The sequence below is a fragment of the Antrostomus carolinensis genome, unplaced genomic scaffold (genome assembly GCF_000700745.2).
Source record: "Antrostomus carolinensis isolate BGI_N321 unplaced genomic scaffold, ASM70074v2 scaffold25163, whole genome shotgun sequence".
Classification (NCBI taxonomy): Eukaryota; Metazoa; Chordata; class Aves; order Caprimulgiformes; family Caprimulgidae; genus Antrostomus; species Antrostomus carolinensis.
Window position 1 is genome coordinate 23436 of NW_010307630.1, and position 17004 is coordinate 40439.

At 38.3% G+C, this 17004-nt stretch overlaps 1 protein-coding gene across 1 annotated transcript in view; it reads right to left on the bottom strand.

The window, feature by feature from the left end:
• The window catches only part of ACSS3 (acyl-CoA synthetase short chain family member 3), a gene marked incomplete at its 5' end in the record, with an annotated part of 31043 nt that extends 19409 nt beyond the window's left edge, over window positions 1–11634 (bottom strand). Inside the window, 2 exons of the mRNA XM_029084382.1 lie at window positions 1258–1446; window positions 11490–11634. Of these exons, the coding sequence (XP_028940215.1) occupies window positions 1258–1446; window positions 11490–11634 (334 nt within the window). The remainder of the gene's footprint in view (window positions 1–1257; window positions 1447–11489) is intronic.
• Between the last annotated feature and the right edge of the window lie 5370 nt (window positions 11635–17004).

Consider the following 17004-nt stretch of genomic DNA (forward strand, 5'->3'; position numbering starts at 1 on the left):
TCCACTGGGATTAATTAATTGATATTCGTAAAATACACTAAAAGGAAACATGCTAGATGATTCATATTGTAGCAACTTCCATTTTAAAAGTCTAACCATTTTTCTTCTACATTATTTTTCCCTAATCAAAAGCTTCTATGAGTTAAAATTAATTTTTGCAGCTCATTGAAAGTGAGGGAGCAAGAAGAAAGACAGAGAAAACTATGGAGCTGTTGTTAAGCCTTCCCCAAGCTCTTTTTCACAATTGCAACAAACCATTTCAGTTCCACTTTGTTAAAACATCAAGAGGGGGGAGGAGGAGGAGGAATGCAATCAACTTTCTATTTACAAATATTCATAAAATTCAAGACTTGGGGATCTGAAAAGCACTTCTGTACACAAAAATCTAAGTCAAAGTTCCAGAAATCCTATGGGCTTTACCCTGCATAATGTTTTTGCTTATATGCCTAACCAACATGACTCAGTGATAGATGGCTACCACGGATGGTCTGAATGATCTAGGTGACTGATCAAGATGACAAAGACTTTCATCTTGTTCACTGATAGAAAACAGAACAGAAACTTCCAGTACAAACATTATTAGTTGGTTTGAAACATGCATACACAAGCTACTAATATGCAGATGTAAGCTACTAAGTAGGTTATTAAAGTACTATCTGCATTTTCACTTACAACTTAGTTAACAATTTACAAACACGTTCAACTTGTGCCGAACTTGTAAGTCTTTAAAGCGATCACCTCTATTAATTATGTTTTCTGCAGAGTCACTCACTTAAGACAACTGGTTCCTTAGTTGCCTTGATTAATGTACAAATTAGATGAAGCAGCTATATCGCTGAAAAACATACTACCTAACATGTATAAACATCAAGTAAACCAATGAAGTCATTTAGGGTTGACAGCACTTTCCTCATACGCTTGAGGAAAATCCTGGGTGAAAAGCCAATTTTAAGGTGAAGCTTTGTAGACAAAGACTGATAAATGGGAGAAGAAAGTATGTGCTAAACAGACAGTAACATATTAAACTCATGCTTTTATAAAAGAGGTCAAAACTTGTATCTCAATGTCTGCTACTAACCTATCACTCTCAGCACAGATGTAGCACTTTGTTCACATTTCAATGTCAGGTATTATAAGCAAATTGAGACTGCAAGCCACACAAAGAGAAATGTTATCCTCTCTGGAAAAAAGGGGTTTTGACATTGATTTATATGCATAACTAATGCAATGGTGTTTGCTGTTCCAAATAGGTATTACCTTTGCATGATCAATACGAACAGAAAGCTCTTTAGATGCAAATCCACCAAAAATCAGGCTATGGATGGCTCCTATTCTTGCACAAGCCAGCATACAGTACACTGTCTGTGGAATCATGGGCATATAGATGACCACACGATCTCCTTTCTTCACACCATGTCTGACCATGACATCAGCTAACCTGGAGACCTGTACTGACAAAGCATGACAACATATTAAAAGTTTTTCCAGATCTGCTGTAGCCCCATAAAAAACAACTTTCACACAATCAACAGACATTAGGGAGACAAGCCAGTATGATACAGAAAGCAGATGGACGATGCAATACGGGTTCAGTAAATTTAGGATGGCTACACATTAGAGCAAAAAATCAATAGCAATGTTTTGCAGAATTTTAAAAGACACTCTAACCATTCTTTCCCTTATTCAGATAACTGCTTATATTTCTCAATTTTAGCTTTTAAGAATGGATGTAAACAGGGCATTTTATAACACAAACTCTGTCCTAACTAGCTAAATTCAAAACACGCATCAGTATATAGTGATATTTTCTCTACTACAGTGTTGTAAACTTCTCAGAACCCACGACAAGAAATCTTATCCCTTGGATCAAATGTAAATACAAATTCAAAGAAATATATTTAGACTTAAGAAATCATTTTCCCTCTCACTTTCAGATTTTCATTTTTTGTATGCAGAAACCTGAAGACAGACTATGCATGGCAGGAAAGGACTGGAACTGAGGAAATGTGATAAATCAGCAGCAATGTCAGCCACCTGCATCACCATGAGAAAATATTTATTACCTCGACAGTATATAGTACTCTGTCACAAAACTATTATTGAATACTTCATTAGTACACCAGGACAGACAATTTGCTACATAGTATGTTTTGTTAGAGTGAGCATGGGAGCCTATGACAAGCACTGTGCACTTGTCCTGACCTGCTTATTGTGGCATGGAAATATGGCATTTTCTGAAGGAAAAGCAAATTAATAATTTCCCAAGAGCAACTGAATGAACTCAGTGTCAGAGGTTTCTCAAGTTTCAGAGGCTGACCATTGTGTAACACTCAGGATCTAAACCTGTTCACTGCCTTTAAATTTTTCAATTAGACATCAGTGTCTAGAGGTGTATAAGTAACAGAGGTAAAACTGCATGTAACTGTGCATAAAACATAGGCTAATAGGTTAACAGGAAAAAACACGGGTGAAGAATAAAAACTCGACTAGTAAGCTAATAGGAAACAGGATGGAAGTAGAAATATCCCAGGGAGTCGTGAGCTGGAATGCTCCATAAGCTTGGTTACATGCCAGTCAGACTTAATAAGAACAGGAGTTTTGCTTGCAATAGTTTTACAGTAGTGGTAAGATTAAAAAGTTAAATTCTCTAGGAAGTTCTTGGGATATCTGAAGACACAGAGATCTAAGTTGAGAACAAAGGAGTTGCTCTGTCTTACAGGGGAACTCTTCTTACCCACAGTAGTAAAACTCTTCTTTAAGAGGTTGCTATTCACTAGAAAATACTATAATAAACATAGGAATTTTAAACATTCTAATTTCTTTCACTATCAATGTAACATGAATCTACTCATATATGAATTCCTCACATCTTACCTGTACTGCATTATTCCTTATTTGTTCATTATATCACATAGATAAGGTTTCAAGTAAAATTTAGTCTCATGAAAGACTCTTTTCTTCAGGTACTATCAGACTGGAGAAAAAGGAAAGGGGAGACAAACTCCTGAGAGCAGCAGGGAGATGTTGCCTGTAGAATAGAAAATACCCAGGCTTCTGAAGCAGTAAGAGATGTTTTCAGTGACCCAGCAAATAATGCAAGCAATGGGAGCCGCCTAGGCAAATAATACATGTTGTGCAAGCAGGACAGGAGGGAAGGATCCTCTTTTTCAAGGATGAGCTAGTCAGGAGGGTAGATTTTCTTTGAAATGTTTTACATTCGTTTATATTATTTATCAAATTTGACTTTTCTCTATGTAGAGTTACTTTATTCCAGTTTAAAATTTCAAATTCTAGTACCACTGTTACTTTCCAAGATTTGTAGGCATTAGGCTCTTTCTTTTATGGTCATATTCAAGAAAACTTGGGGCAATACTATGCAATCCTAGAAGCCTATCTGATACATGTACTGAAGAGGATAACACAGCACTACTCACTGCCTCTCTCTTCAGTGGTAATACATGTTGAAACTTTCAGCAATCTGAGACAGTAACATCCAGAAGCTCCAGATGCATCTGACCTGTGTTTATATTAAATACATAGCTCATCCACCATCAAGCTACACATATTTCTACACTTCTGCCTCAGGATTTAAGAAAATAGAACCACAGAAGCCCCAAGCATGCATGCTTGCATCAGAAGATAACAGTATAGCTTCCATTTGTTATACACATTGCATAAATCCCTGCAGTTATTTTCAGCCACAAGAGAGAATATGTTTATAAAACAAAGTCATCATCATCATACTAAGTTGAAAACTCACACAAACGAAGGTGTATGATTTATTTGTAACAGACCTTTTATATTAAATGTTACTGATTATCAAAAGAAAATATCTTTAAATCTAGACCTATTGATACCTATCAATATTCTATGAACCTGACATATGCTATCAAAACCCAACAAAAATCAACAAGGCCTACACATGTACACAACTGGAATTTATTGCCGTACCACCAGCTTTTACAGTCATTTCTAGATTGGTGAAAGTAACTGTAAGTAAGGATAACAACTCTACTTCCAAAGGTAAATTCCTTCTCCATACTTCCTACTGGGAAAACATGAAAATCTGTAAAATCACTGTAACAGAGAGCTAACATCACTTTATCTCAAATAACTAAGAAAACTAATCCTTACCTTGTGAGACTACAAAGCAGAGTGTTGATAAAAGGGCCAAAGGCAATGAAAACAATATTTAATGAGTAATTTTATAGTCAGTGCAAGTGTGGGTAGTAGGTAATGAGTAATCAAACACAATGGACAAGTATTATTATTCATTATTGTTATTATTTTAGAATTATTAATTATGAAAAAGGCAACATTTGCCTGCTAAAGGAAAAAGGTCTCATTTAAAGACCATAATTAGTAATTTTGTAATAGAAGACTCCCAGTGCGTGTATACAAGTTATATAACTTCGGTACTTGGCTGTGTGAGGGAGACAGTGAAGAGATCTGCAGGCACTTAAGTTATCTTTTTTGAAACCTATCATGGGCAAATTGTACTTCAAGCAGAACATAAGCAGCATGCTGCAGTCAAGAACCACGTCTTCCATGCAGACCCAGCGATCACTTGTCTGCACTTAACCCAATACAATGTGTGGGTATCTATGATTTTCCTAGATACTCTTTCACTCATCCTTCTGACAGCCAGGGAGCATGTGGACTACGTAATACATAATAAAACACTGTCTCTTTCTGCAAGTATTTGAAAGACTAGGGAACATCACAAAGCAGGTTTACGTTGCTCTTAAGATTGATGTGGAAACCCTGAAACATCCAAGCAATTACTCTTTCTAAAAGGGGGGAGGGGGGGATTGAGTAGCAGCATTTCATTAAACTGTTAAAAGCCATGAACAATCCACTCCATTACGCTGTGTTGTCATTTACAGTTTACATTAAGACAGTGTACTTTATCACACAAGATTTTACAGTCGCTAGTTTCCTACCAGCATGTTATTTCTCTGCTTTTCTTCAAGTTTAAGATTGCTCTATCACTTCAATATATTTGACACTGCAGTAATAAAATCACTTGAGACCAAGTGATATAATAAGAAACTCAAGTAGGCTTTCAGCTTTGAAGACCTGAGCTTAAATCACACTTCTATCAAACGTAAGCCCCCAGTAAGCATGGCTTTATTTTTATCCAAACAAATACTACAGCTGTATTAGCACTTCAGGTTTGAAGCAATACTGAAGTTCTGAAGTAAATCACCTGGCTGTGCCCACTAGTTACAAAAAGCAGTTCTGGTCCATGCCAAAAGAATTCTTCTCAGAGATACTAAAACAGAAAATCCTCTCCAAATGCTTAAGAGAGGAATTTCAAACCTCCCTGAGTTGAACAATGACTGGGTCTTACCAGAGTCGAGTCCTTAAATGCAAGCTAAACACAAAAGGATTCTTCAAATACCAAGAGCTCTTAAAACATCGTGAAGTGCATCTCATGGTATAAAGACCCACGTCACATACAGATTCCTTTAAACCAAAAGCAGCAAGTCACCTAACGCTCCTCAGCTTCTCTACTGTGTCATTTTTCCAAGAAAGTACTCCTTGCTGCTCTCCCTCGCACTCTGATCAGCCTCTTCACTCTACTATTAGTCATCTTAACTATTGTTTCCTCCTTTCCCTAAAAGCTTCTTCAGCACATGTACCACCCTGCTGCTAATGTCAAGCCTGCTACCAAGTGGGAGAGGACTGACAGGTGCTGCTGTGTTCATTTCAAACAGATTAAGACCATGTTCTTGATGAGGTGGCAAAAGGTGGCACAGTGCATGTGCCCTTACCATAGAGATCTTGAACAGATCTTCAGTGGAGGGGGGGGGGGCACTCAGTCAAGCCTATTGCTCATCCACAGACATCCAAAATGTCCATAGACTTGGTCCCAGGATTAGCAGTCCCAGGACACAGTCTAGGGACAAGCATGGCAATGGTGCTGCATGTATCTACATGTTTGCAACCCACAGAGGACACCTGCAAGGCAACATGTGGGAACATCCCCTTGACCCACTCTCTGCCATGGCAGGCAATGGGAACTGCAAAATCAGTGGTGTGGATGCCCCCCTGAGTAAGTGTGCATGCTCCCTTCCTGTACGTGTACTGAGTGTGGGACTGTGTTTAGGAGTTATCTGGCAGAATCAGGGCACTGGTTGCAGAGCAGCAGAAAGGTGGTGCAAGTCTCTGTATTGACTTGTGAGAGCTGCTGAGCCTTGAGAGACAATTTCCCAGGGCCTGTGAGCTGTGAAGGAAGTTCTGTGGAGCAAGAAGCTCCGTTAGAGACCACCTGTCCCGTCCCAGCTCTGCCTGTGTGACAGGCACAGTCCTGGCAACTGCATAAGCTGAGGATATAGCATGCCTTGAAAACACAGCTCTCCTAGGCTCCTGCACAAAAACCCTGCCACACTGTCTCACATGCAGTGTATAAAGGCCCTACTCAGTGGTAGTAGTGGTGATGGTACACTCTTCCATAAATAACAAGAAAAAATATAAATCAGGATGATTTTATTTCTTTCCCATACAGCTAGACAGCTGCTGGGATTGCATTAGTTGCAGTATTTTCTCTTTCCTTCTTTCAGATGCCAAGAAGTTCTTTGGACTGAGAGGAGGAACCTGGAGATTTTTAGGAAGGGGCATTTTCCTTCCTGGTTTGGGAGATCAGTTGTGGACTGTGTGTCCCCAAGGAGGGACTGGGATGAGATGAGGATTCTGTAATACCTATCAGCTTGGCATGGATTTAAAGCTCAGTCAGAAGTGATGCCATGGCATTCTCTCTGCAGAAGAGATGGGTTCCAAACAGGCATTTGCCTCAGAAGGAATTTCTAGTACTTCTGAAGGACAGTCCATAGTGTTCTGCACAATTCCTACAGCATCTATGTTCTCCTAAAAGGCCATTATTTGGACAACATCCACTTGGAGTGAGGGAAGAAATCAAGCAGATGAAGGTAAGCATGGCACTTCCTAAAGGAATCCACAAGTCAAGGAAGCAAAGATGTGTGGGACAGCTATATTCAGATAGCTTTGAAATGAGCTATGAGACATTTGGTTCAAAGGAGGAAACTAAACCCAGTCCAGAGTAAAACTCACAAACCACATATAGTGGAAATGTAAGAAGCCTCAGCAGTTAATTCAGCACAGCTTTGCTTCACTCATCTGCCCAAGCTGCACCAAATTATATATTACTGTAGGCATCGCTGATGTTGACATGCTGCAGTATAACTATCTTCAGTCAGGGGAGATCAAGTTCCAGCTGCTTCTTCAGACTTCAAGAGTGTTATTTGGAAGTCTTTTGTGTGGAATGTGAAAAACCCAAGACACCACTCTTTGTAAATTCCTGATTAGTCTCATCCTTTAAAGAATACTAATATTTTTGAAGAGCTACCCCAATGACATCGCAGTTAAATCTTTCTAGGACATGCACTGAAGAATGCCATTTGAGATTTAAATAAGATAAGGAAAAGCAGCATTGAACACAAAGACTAATACATAGTTTTTATGAAGGTAACGTTGCTTTACCAGACAAATACGATAAAAAAGTTGGGTTGTCAGTCTCAGTAGGATTTTCTGTCTGTACTCTAGTTTTGATTCTAAAGCAATTCTGAGAAAAAAAATCTTGAAATGAAAGTCACTATTTCTAGCTAAGAAAGAATTGGTCATTTTTTCCAGGAAAGAAGATGGAGTAAAGCATGAAGAATAAAACTACTGGAAACAAAACAATCTGGGTGATTCCTCAGTCACATACAGGAGATATGAGCAGAGCACGACAGACACAAACATAAATTCAAACTGACAATGGTTGATGGAAGAAGATGCTTTTAGGGTGGGTAATTATGGAAAAAATCTTCCCACTGAAGAAATTACATCCTGGCCAACTGTTGATAACCTGACGCCCTTCTTTCTCACCCATACTTTTCTAACATTCAGTGCAGTCAGAGGCTGGGGGGTGGGGTGGAGGGTTGTTAGTTTTTACTAATCCAACCACATTACTGCACTCAGAAATATTACAGCACTGAATTCAACATGTGAACTGTGCATCGTCATTGAAAAGAATCACAGAGACAAATCATACTGTTTTTGTGTACACGCTCTGTCAAGTATCAACAACTGCAAATAATACAACTCTCAAATTCTTGATATTTAATTTTAGCAAGTGAAGCATTCTAGAGAACACACCCAGTGATGTAAATAGAAGGGTTTTTTTCACGTACCTAATAACCTTTGCCTTAACCTGAAAATGGTAATATTTTCCACCACAATCAGAAAATTTGTTTTTAAATGAACAGAAGCCATTGCTCCTTATTTCTTCTGGGTATCTTCATATTTCCCTAATATGACACAAATTCAGTAATGTTTCTAACACAATTTGTGTCTCCCCTATCTTTTTCTGCCATCTCACTACTGGAACTGGAGAATCTCCCAAGGCATAATCAAAACTTTCACCTACATCCCCATTTCACTGACTTCAGCCCAACACTGTAATCCTCATTTAAAGGCCTATAGGCATCAGTAAAGAAAAAAAGTCCTATCAGTACATTCTGGAAGTCTTAAATTTGCCAAATTCCTCCTCTCTGCCTTTGGAAAATTTCATCTGTAACAACATATAATTAACTCACTTAAAATGCAACTGTATGCACTATGTACAACTTTACTTTAGCTAACTGTAATTCTCAAGATTTTCTAAGTGTGATGACAGTATAGTTGTACAGAATATCAACACAAACTGATCTTGCCATTACTTACATCGATAAAGAATTGCTGAAATTGTCCTTAGTGGTGCTTAAATTTAAAATTGCAGCATTACTGTAGCACTTAGATCTGAACAGCATTGCAGTAAGTAAAAAGGACTAGGATAATCTGAAAACAACAGGCTTTGTGAGTACATAGCTCAAGCTATCCCACCCTCTCTAAGGAGTTACATTATCTCCAACCAAGCACTTAGGTAATTTTTTTCATTCTTACCATGAATTTGATCCTGGAACAAATGATCCAACCTGCTAAAAAATTCTGCATCTTCCCACCCTGTGACCCACAGTTAGCCTACATAACTTCTGGTGAATCCATTTACACACAGCTCTTTTATTACCAAAAGCCAGAAAGAATTCTGCCACTTCAAGTGCTGATCTCTTGTAGAGACATTTTGAAGAGGCAGCCTCTCTGATAAGACACTTTCATTACACGATCAGCTTATTGCCCAGATAGACTACTAAACATTTGTTGGACATGGACAGTCCAAACGACAGTCTGCACACAGATAAACACTGTCAGGCTATTTCAAATTGGGAAAGGCTTCTTTCCCCATCAGGAGGTTCATCAGCTTTGGTCATATGTCTGATCTGCACTGATCTATAATGAAACATGCAGAGCACTAAAAGTCTATTTCAAAAAGACAGAATATAGTACTTTTAGCCTACACTGAGCAGACTGAGAACACGGTAACAAGCAGTGACTGAGGGTTGTGAGCCAAAAGTCATCACCCATGCTCGACAGTGGTTTGGCAGGCCTTTTCTCAAAGTCTCTCCTAGACCCTACAAGATCTAGGACATAAAATACACCAGCCCGGGTCTTCCACATTTTCAGCAAATCTCTTTGTGAATACCTTTGTTATCAGGTGTCCAATAGTTACCAGGTAAACCAAGTTAAATTTAATCCACAGAATGGACTAGACAGCTTCAACAGATGAGATATTAATGCCAAATCCTGCCTTTCACTTATGTTCCCTTTTGATTAAAGAGAAGAGCAAACTGCAGAGAATTCAAAAACACTATTTAGATAGGGTTCAGCTACCAGCAAGACTGTAAGTTCTTCTACACACCTGTAGAAATCTTAAACCAGTTCTTCCATTTGGTTTGGTAATGCTGCTGTAAGAGAAAATGTGGAGGAAAGGATGTGTATGTCAACTAGAAAAACTTTCTCATTCAGTACAAACCTGATATATCCTAAAACATTAAATATGCTTATAGAGAATACAGAGACACAAACTTAGGAGAATTAATACCAATATCAAGCTAAAAAAGTAAAAAGCAAAACAAAGGCTACTTTTCAAGTGCTTTTCAGAAGAAATTTCTACAGAGTTCACTTAAGGTAGTTTACATTTAAATGTTGTATTACTTGATTAAAATAAAACAAGTATGTATTTTTATATGTATATGTATGTATCAATTTATTTCACATATTCATATATATTTGTGCATATATTATATATATTATATTTATATATGGCACGTGGCAAAATTGTATATATATGATATAATGTTATATATAAAATACATATTTATAAAAGAATAAAATTAGATAAGGAGCTGGGCCCTTTTAAAGTCTCTTGATTACTTAAAACACTGAAGCCAGTTTTTAGCTTTCTAGCTCCAGCATACTGTATGGTAACTTCTAAATTCTTTTTTGGACTTGGTAAATCAATGGAAAACTGGTGAGAAGTAAATGTTTTCTATATTCTCTTTAAAATGTAGAGTGCAGTACAGGTTTATCTTTTTTTGTAACTGCATGACTTCTCTTAGTGGAATAAAACCCTTACAAATTTAATTATTCTACTGTGAACCTCATTTCATATTTTAAACCGTAGGTTCACATTCCTCCAGACACTAGGTGCTTATCTGAAGTAGAATGAGTGTGTTCCATTCACTGTAAGGCATCTTGCACATTGAAATATGTTAAGGAAGAACGTGACACTGACTCCAGCATTTCTTTGTGCCCAGTATTAAGTGCAGTGGCTACATTAACTGGAAGAAAAAAGCCAACTAAACAGAGGAGCAGCGTAAGGGCAAACCCCCAGCTGGCAGCTGTGAAAGCAGAGACCCTTAAATGGGGCAGACTGCAAACATGGATGGTGGTAACAGCCCACAGTGGGGCACTGAGCAAATCTGAAAGGGCTGATGCAGAACTGGGCATTCACACCACCAGCTGTGGTGAGCTACCTCAGCCAACGTGGAAGTCAAAATCCACAGACTTTCCAGACAGAAAATTAGTGTGGGGCCATCAGCATCCCCACTACAGCCTACAGCAGGGCAGGTGAGATGCAGCTCTCTTTAGAGCTCCTCCCTGTCAAATTTCATTTGGTTTTGCACTCAATTATGTGCAGCAACATCCAAGGTATGCATCATCATTTCTAGAGGAACTGTATTTTTGTTCATCGTAGGAACTGTCAAGTGACTTGACTACCACTTTGCTTTACCTTCTAAATATGAAATAAGAACTGTTCGGGGCCAGGGTGGGGGGGGAACCAATAGAGAAAAATTTAACCAACAAAGAGAAATTTCACCAACTGAGAAAAAAAATTATTAAACTGCAGAAGAAAAAGAAGAATTAGAGGAAGATCAAAATCTCTTAGATGCAGTCTAATTGGATACAGCTATTGAAGTTTATAAATCAAAACTGAGCACAGCAAAAGGAATAAACTAGCAGGGTAGACCATTTCTGCCTCTCTAGTATCTACCTGCTGTGCAGTATTTACTGCCCATTTTCAGTAACAAGGTTATTCTCAAACATACCTGTTCAAGAAGTTCCTTATAGGTTATTTTCTCTTTGGTATTTGTTACAGGACTGTCATAAATAATGGCAATTTGGTCTCCTTGTCCATTCTCAACATGACGATCTACAGCATTGTAACACATATTCAGCTCTCCACCTACAAACCTGAAAAAGAAGTCGGAAGTACATAACAGTCATCCTTCCAAATTAATGACTTTTTTTTTGCATTTGTTAAGGAATGAGAGCATTCAATTAAAATATAGCTCATAAAACATTATATTCAGTTCAAGAAGTCATTTTTTAATTTATAACCTCACAATTTACTCAAAAAGCTAAATAAGCCTATTAGTAAAAATAGTGGAAGTACTGTACCTTAATTGACTTAACTAAGAATCTGCTAAACTTGGTCTTGATATAACTTAGTTTGCATCAATCATTCTGATTTTTATAGCTAAGGTTTCACAGAAAAAGCATACATTCACATAAAATAATCTGACAGTAAGAAAATGTGTTATTACACTACTTAGTACTGGCATGCACACATATCTTCTTAAAGAACAGGAGGTTCAGGACTCAAAATATTTTTATTCATCTCTTGACCCCAACAGTTATAAATCTTATAAATGTGTCTGACATTCATAATGGATTTGACATTACCATGTTTTACATAAGTGACTCAAAATCTCTTGTAAAGCCATGTGAGTCATAGCTTCTACAACAGACATTTACAGACAATTCTCATATTCTAATTACAGAAAAACACTTCACAAACTCAGCTTTCATTTTTATTGTCATTTAACACAGAAAAAGAAAATTCAAGTGAAGCATAATCCTCAAGAAAATACAGAAGGCACCAGATACAAAGATGACTCTACTAAGTGAAAGATGACACAGAATCTAAAACTTTAAAGTTCACTCTAAATAATGCTCTTTATGTTTTTCTACCTGCATGTATCTCTCTACAGCAAAAAGAAGAGCAACACATGGAAAAAACATACTTGAGAGTTTCCAGAAAGTTGTATGGGCACACTCACTGTGATAATGTGATATCAATATACTGTAACTAGAAATAAAAACATGGGCTAAAGTAACTCATTACTAGTTAAAAGAGTATTTCTTTCTTCACCTTTACTTTCTAGTAAAGGACTGCTCTGAATTAGGATATTTGATAGATCATTCTTAGATCCATATGCACAGATGCCACAGGATTGTCTTTATCATCAAAAAATGGCAATTACTAAACCAAAAGCAGTTAGGAAGTTTAGGATGCAGTAATCTTTTACTGTGACTCCTTTACAGCACCATTAATAAGGAGAAAGTGGGGGACCAGGAAAGTAACAAAAACACTCTGTACTACAAACCCCTTCCCATAAAAGAACTGTATGAACAATAAAGGATTGGGAGTTGTTTCATGTAACATAGAGAAACTCTGTATTACTGTCATAAAAGTTGTGTAGGATTCAGGCTATCCATTGATTTTTATACCAAATCACTGTAGGATGATATGAACAAGGGAACAAGAGAGCGCAGTACCTGAGCTACTATGCATAATCACTTCAGAACAGTCAAAACACAAGCAAGTACCAGAGTTTGGATTCTTCTAAAAATACCCGGCAACATCACCACTGACACATAAATTTTTAACAATTGTTTGATAACAACTATGTGAAAAAGATGTGACTGCAAGTTGAAAGAAAAAAACAAGACCATCTGGACAGCGTGATGCAAGCTTTGCTACCCCGTTCAGAAGGACAGAGGCTCTTAGGGGATCAGAGACACAGAGATGCACCTACCATCACCACAACTGCAAGACTTTCGCTTCTCTACTGTCACCCAAGGACATGCTCTCATTCTGGCTGACAAAATAAAAGCTGCCTGGCTTTGAAAAGCTGTCCTGTGCTGCTGCAAACTTCTGTTGATTCAGTGATTCCCAAGGAGATGAACACCCATGAGGAACTTTGATCTACTTGAATAAGCTTTAATTGGAAATAAATAGTAGCATGAAACAAGGACCCAGTCTTGGAATAAGGACTGCAATGAGATGCTTCTATTTAAAACAGAGTTCTAGAATCAAAAAGAGAATATTCCAATAGACTGCAGAAAGATCAGAGATGGATCTGCAGGATGTTTAAAAGAGCTGCCAGTAAATCTTGCCATAATAAGCAGGACTGTAAAATGCCAGACGATTATCTCAGTGCAGTTTACCAAATGAATCCAAGCCTGAAGAACCTTTTTTTTAAGTTGTGTTCTTAGTAACATTCAGCAAAGAGAGAAGAGGAAAAGTAAAACAACTTGAAAGAACAGTAACAACTCTAACACATAAAAGAAACTGGATTCAGTTCACTAGTAGTCTCTCTGAAGAGCTCACCTAGAGTCCACTGGTGCTATGGTGGAAAAAAAATTACAGAGGTCTTCCTCTCAAAAATCACAGCACAATTTAAAACTAGTTATATCAAAACAGTTTCCTTCACAGCAACATTTTAAACTAATAATCTGACAATATCTACCTATCCTTTTGATAAGTTTTTTTTCCCATACATCCATGAAAGCAGCAGCTTTTGATGCATAACTTAGATCTAATAAGGCATCTTTTTAATCATTTGAGTGTGGTTATGCACGTTAGGATCTGTGATGGATTTAGCCATAGCCAGCAGCTAAGACCATGTGGGTCATTTACCCACTGCCCCCTGCTCCAGTGGGATGGGGGACAGAAAACATAACAACGGAGCTTGTGGGTTGAAATGAGGACAGGGAGGGCTCACTCACCAATTATGGTCACAGGCAAAACAGACTCGACTTGGGAAAGAAAAATTCAATATTTGGTTTGGTTAGGATACAGTTAATTGTTCACAGGGAACTGGGAGGGGAGAAGCTGGGGCAGCTGACCCAAACGGACCAAAGTGGGTATTCCATAACATGTGACGTCATGCTCAGTATTTAAACAGCTCTGTTTCAGCTAAAAACCAGGACAGAAGTTCAGGGAAGGGGGTGGGTACCGGGTACTGCAGTTCGGGATCAGGTTGGGAAGTCGGGTGGTGAGCTGTTTGGTTCCCTGTATCACCTGTGTTGTATATTCTTTCATTAGTATTATTGTTGTTGTTATTGTTTGGTGTTGTTTCTCTCTTCTTTACCATTCTAGTAAACTGCCTGTGTCTTCACCCGTGAGCCTCATCCATTTATATTTTCTTCTCCCCAAACCACCGGAGTGGGGAGGGTGAGCAAGTCTTTGTGGTTAAACCACCACACCTGGGCAGCCTGTTCCAGTGCTTGACCACTCTTTCAGTAAATAAATTTTTCCTAGTATCCAACCTAAACCTTCCCTGGCTCAACTTGAGTTCATTTCCTCTCATCCTATCACTAGTTACTTGAGAGAAGAGACCAACCCCCACCTCACTACAACCTCCTTTCAGGTGGTTGTAGAGAGCAATAAGGTCTCCCCTCAGCCTCCTCTTCTCCAGACTAAACCACTCCAGTTCCCTCAGCAGCTCCTCATTAGACCTGTTCTCCAGACCACTGCCCTTCTTTGCACACACTCCAGCAACTCAATGTCCTTCTTGTAGAGAGAGGCCCAAAACTGACCACAGTATTTGAGATGTGGCCTCACCAGGGCCAAGTACAGGGGCACGATCACTTCCCTGGCCACACTGTTTCTGATACAGGCCACACTGTTTCTGATACAGGCCTTCTTGGCCACCTGAGCACACGGCTGGCTCATGTTCAGCCAGCTGTCAGCCAACAGCCTCACGTCCTTTTCTGCCGGGCAGCTTTTCAGCTGCTCCAGTCTCCAAATGACTACTCTATAGGGGCAGGAGTAGAAGAGGGCATGGAAGCACTGATCTTCTGTTCATGTTTTACACTTGGCAAGTCAGTCAGTCAGGTCTTCCGTAGCAGAACTCCTGTCACATACAGCTTAACATCTACCATCTGCAGCCTGGAATTTTTACTGCATTCAGTATTTTTTTGGGATGTGACAACAGCCTACTTGCTAGTAATAAAATAAGTATAGTAGTGAAGAAGGCAACACATAATTATGTCTTAATTCACTTCACTCAAATATTCAAAACTTATGCTTTCATTTCCAACATATGCTATCTTAAGAATCAAAGTAGTTGTATTCAGGGACACTTTTAAGTTTTGCATTCAATGGCTGAGAAGGCAAGATAATTAATAATTTTAAAAAAGAAAGAAGATAAAGGTTCTGGATAAAGATGGCATATATGCAAAAGAAAAAAATAAAAATCCCTTTATGCCATGCAGGGTATGTATATTTCTCCAAGCAGGGTTCCCAGGAATCAACTGCTGCTTTTTTTTTTTTTTTTCTTTCCTAGATGAAGTGAGAACGGAAGCTAAATAAAGTGTTAGACAAAACCAAAATAATATTAGATATTTAGAGATAATATTATGTTAATTGATTCAGCCACATTTTTAAAGAGAGTAAGCAACATCTGAATAGCAATCTGTGCAACACTGATAAAGTTCAAAGGTGATTTTGTATTGCGTTTATGTCTCCAAATCAGAGAAAAAACCTAACTTGCAAAATTGCGCTCTGCCTGCGCGTGTTCGGAAAAACTGTTTCTGTCATTCCTAAAGAAATACGTGCTTAACCTTTCTAACTAGGATTTCACAGGATCTCAAAATAATCTGTTCATACCTTCAGCATTAAAAAGATCTTTCTTTCTAATGTCTAAAATCTGCATCTCCCTTGTTGCAATCTCCCTTCCAGTTCTGACCTCTTCAAAGCCAACCCGGAGAACAGTTTCCCTTCAACTTTGTAGCCAACCTGTCTGTAGCTAAATTTTATATGTTGTAAAGCTTACATCTCTTTTTTGGCTTCTACACCAAACAATTCCAATTCCTTCACCCTTTTTTTGACAAATCATGCTCTTTTGATCTTGTTATTTTTGGTGTGGGCAAAACCAGATGATGTTTTGCACCACACTGGCCACTGATGCAGGTCAGAGCAGTCAGTGGTACCTGGGATTATGGCTTTAACACAATAAAGATGGTGACACTGAGCACACACATTTTGAAATCATTTTGCAACCCACTGACATAAGACAGGGGTTTCCAATGGAAAAGGCTAAAGAAAATGCACTGGGGCATGCTGCACATTTCTTTCATGCTCTTAGAGTATTTAGAGAGGAGAAATTGGCGTTTGCCTTACAGCTCCATTTTAAATACATTAACTACCTCCTTTAACTTCTTCAACTGAAGTAAATGAGATCAGAAAATACATTAAAAGTATCTGTTTCTGCAAGTATCACGCTTGACAACCAAAACCAAAGATACTGAAAATAATTAGACATTTATTAATTGACCTAATAACATAATAATATGTCTCCAAAACAGGAGATAAATTCTAACTCAAGAAGCACATACATGAACTTCTATTTTTAAGGCCTCTATAAACTGCTTCCTAGGTAAACCTCTGAACCAGAACTATGTTTTTACCCTATTAGAGTAGCAAGCTGCTTTTCTTGGAAGCCTGGCCTCTTCCTCAGTTCTGTTCTGTCCTCTTTGTTTCCTCTTCAGCAA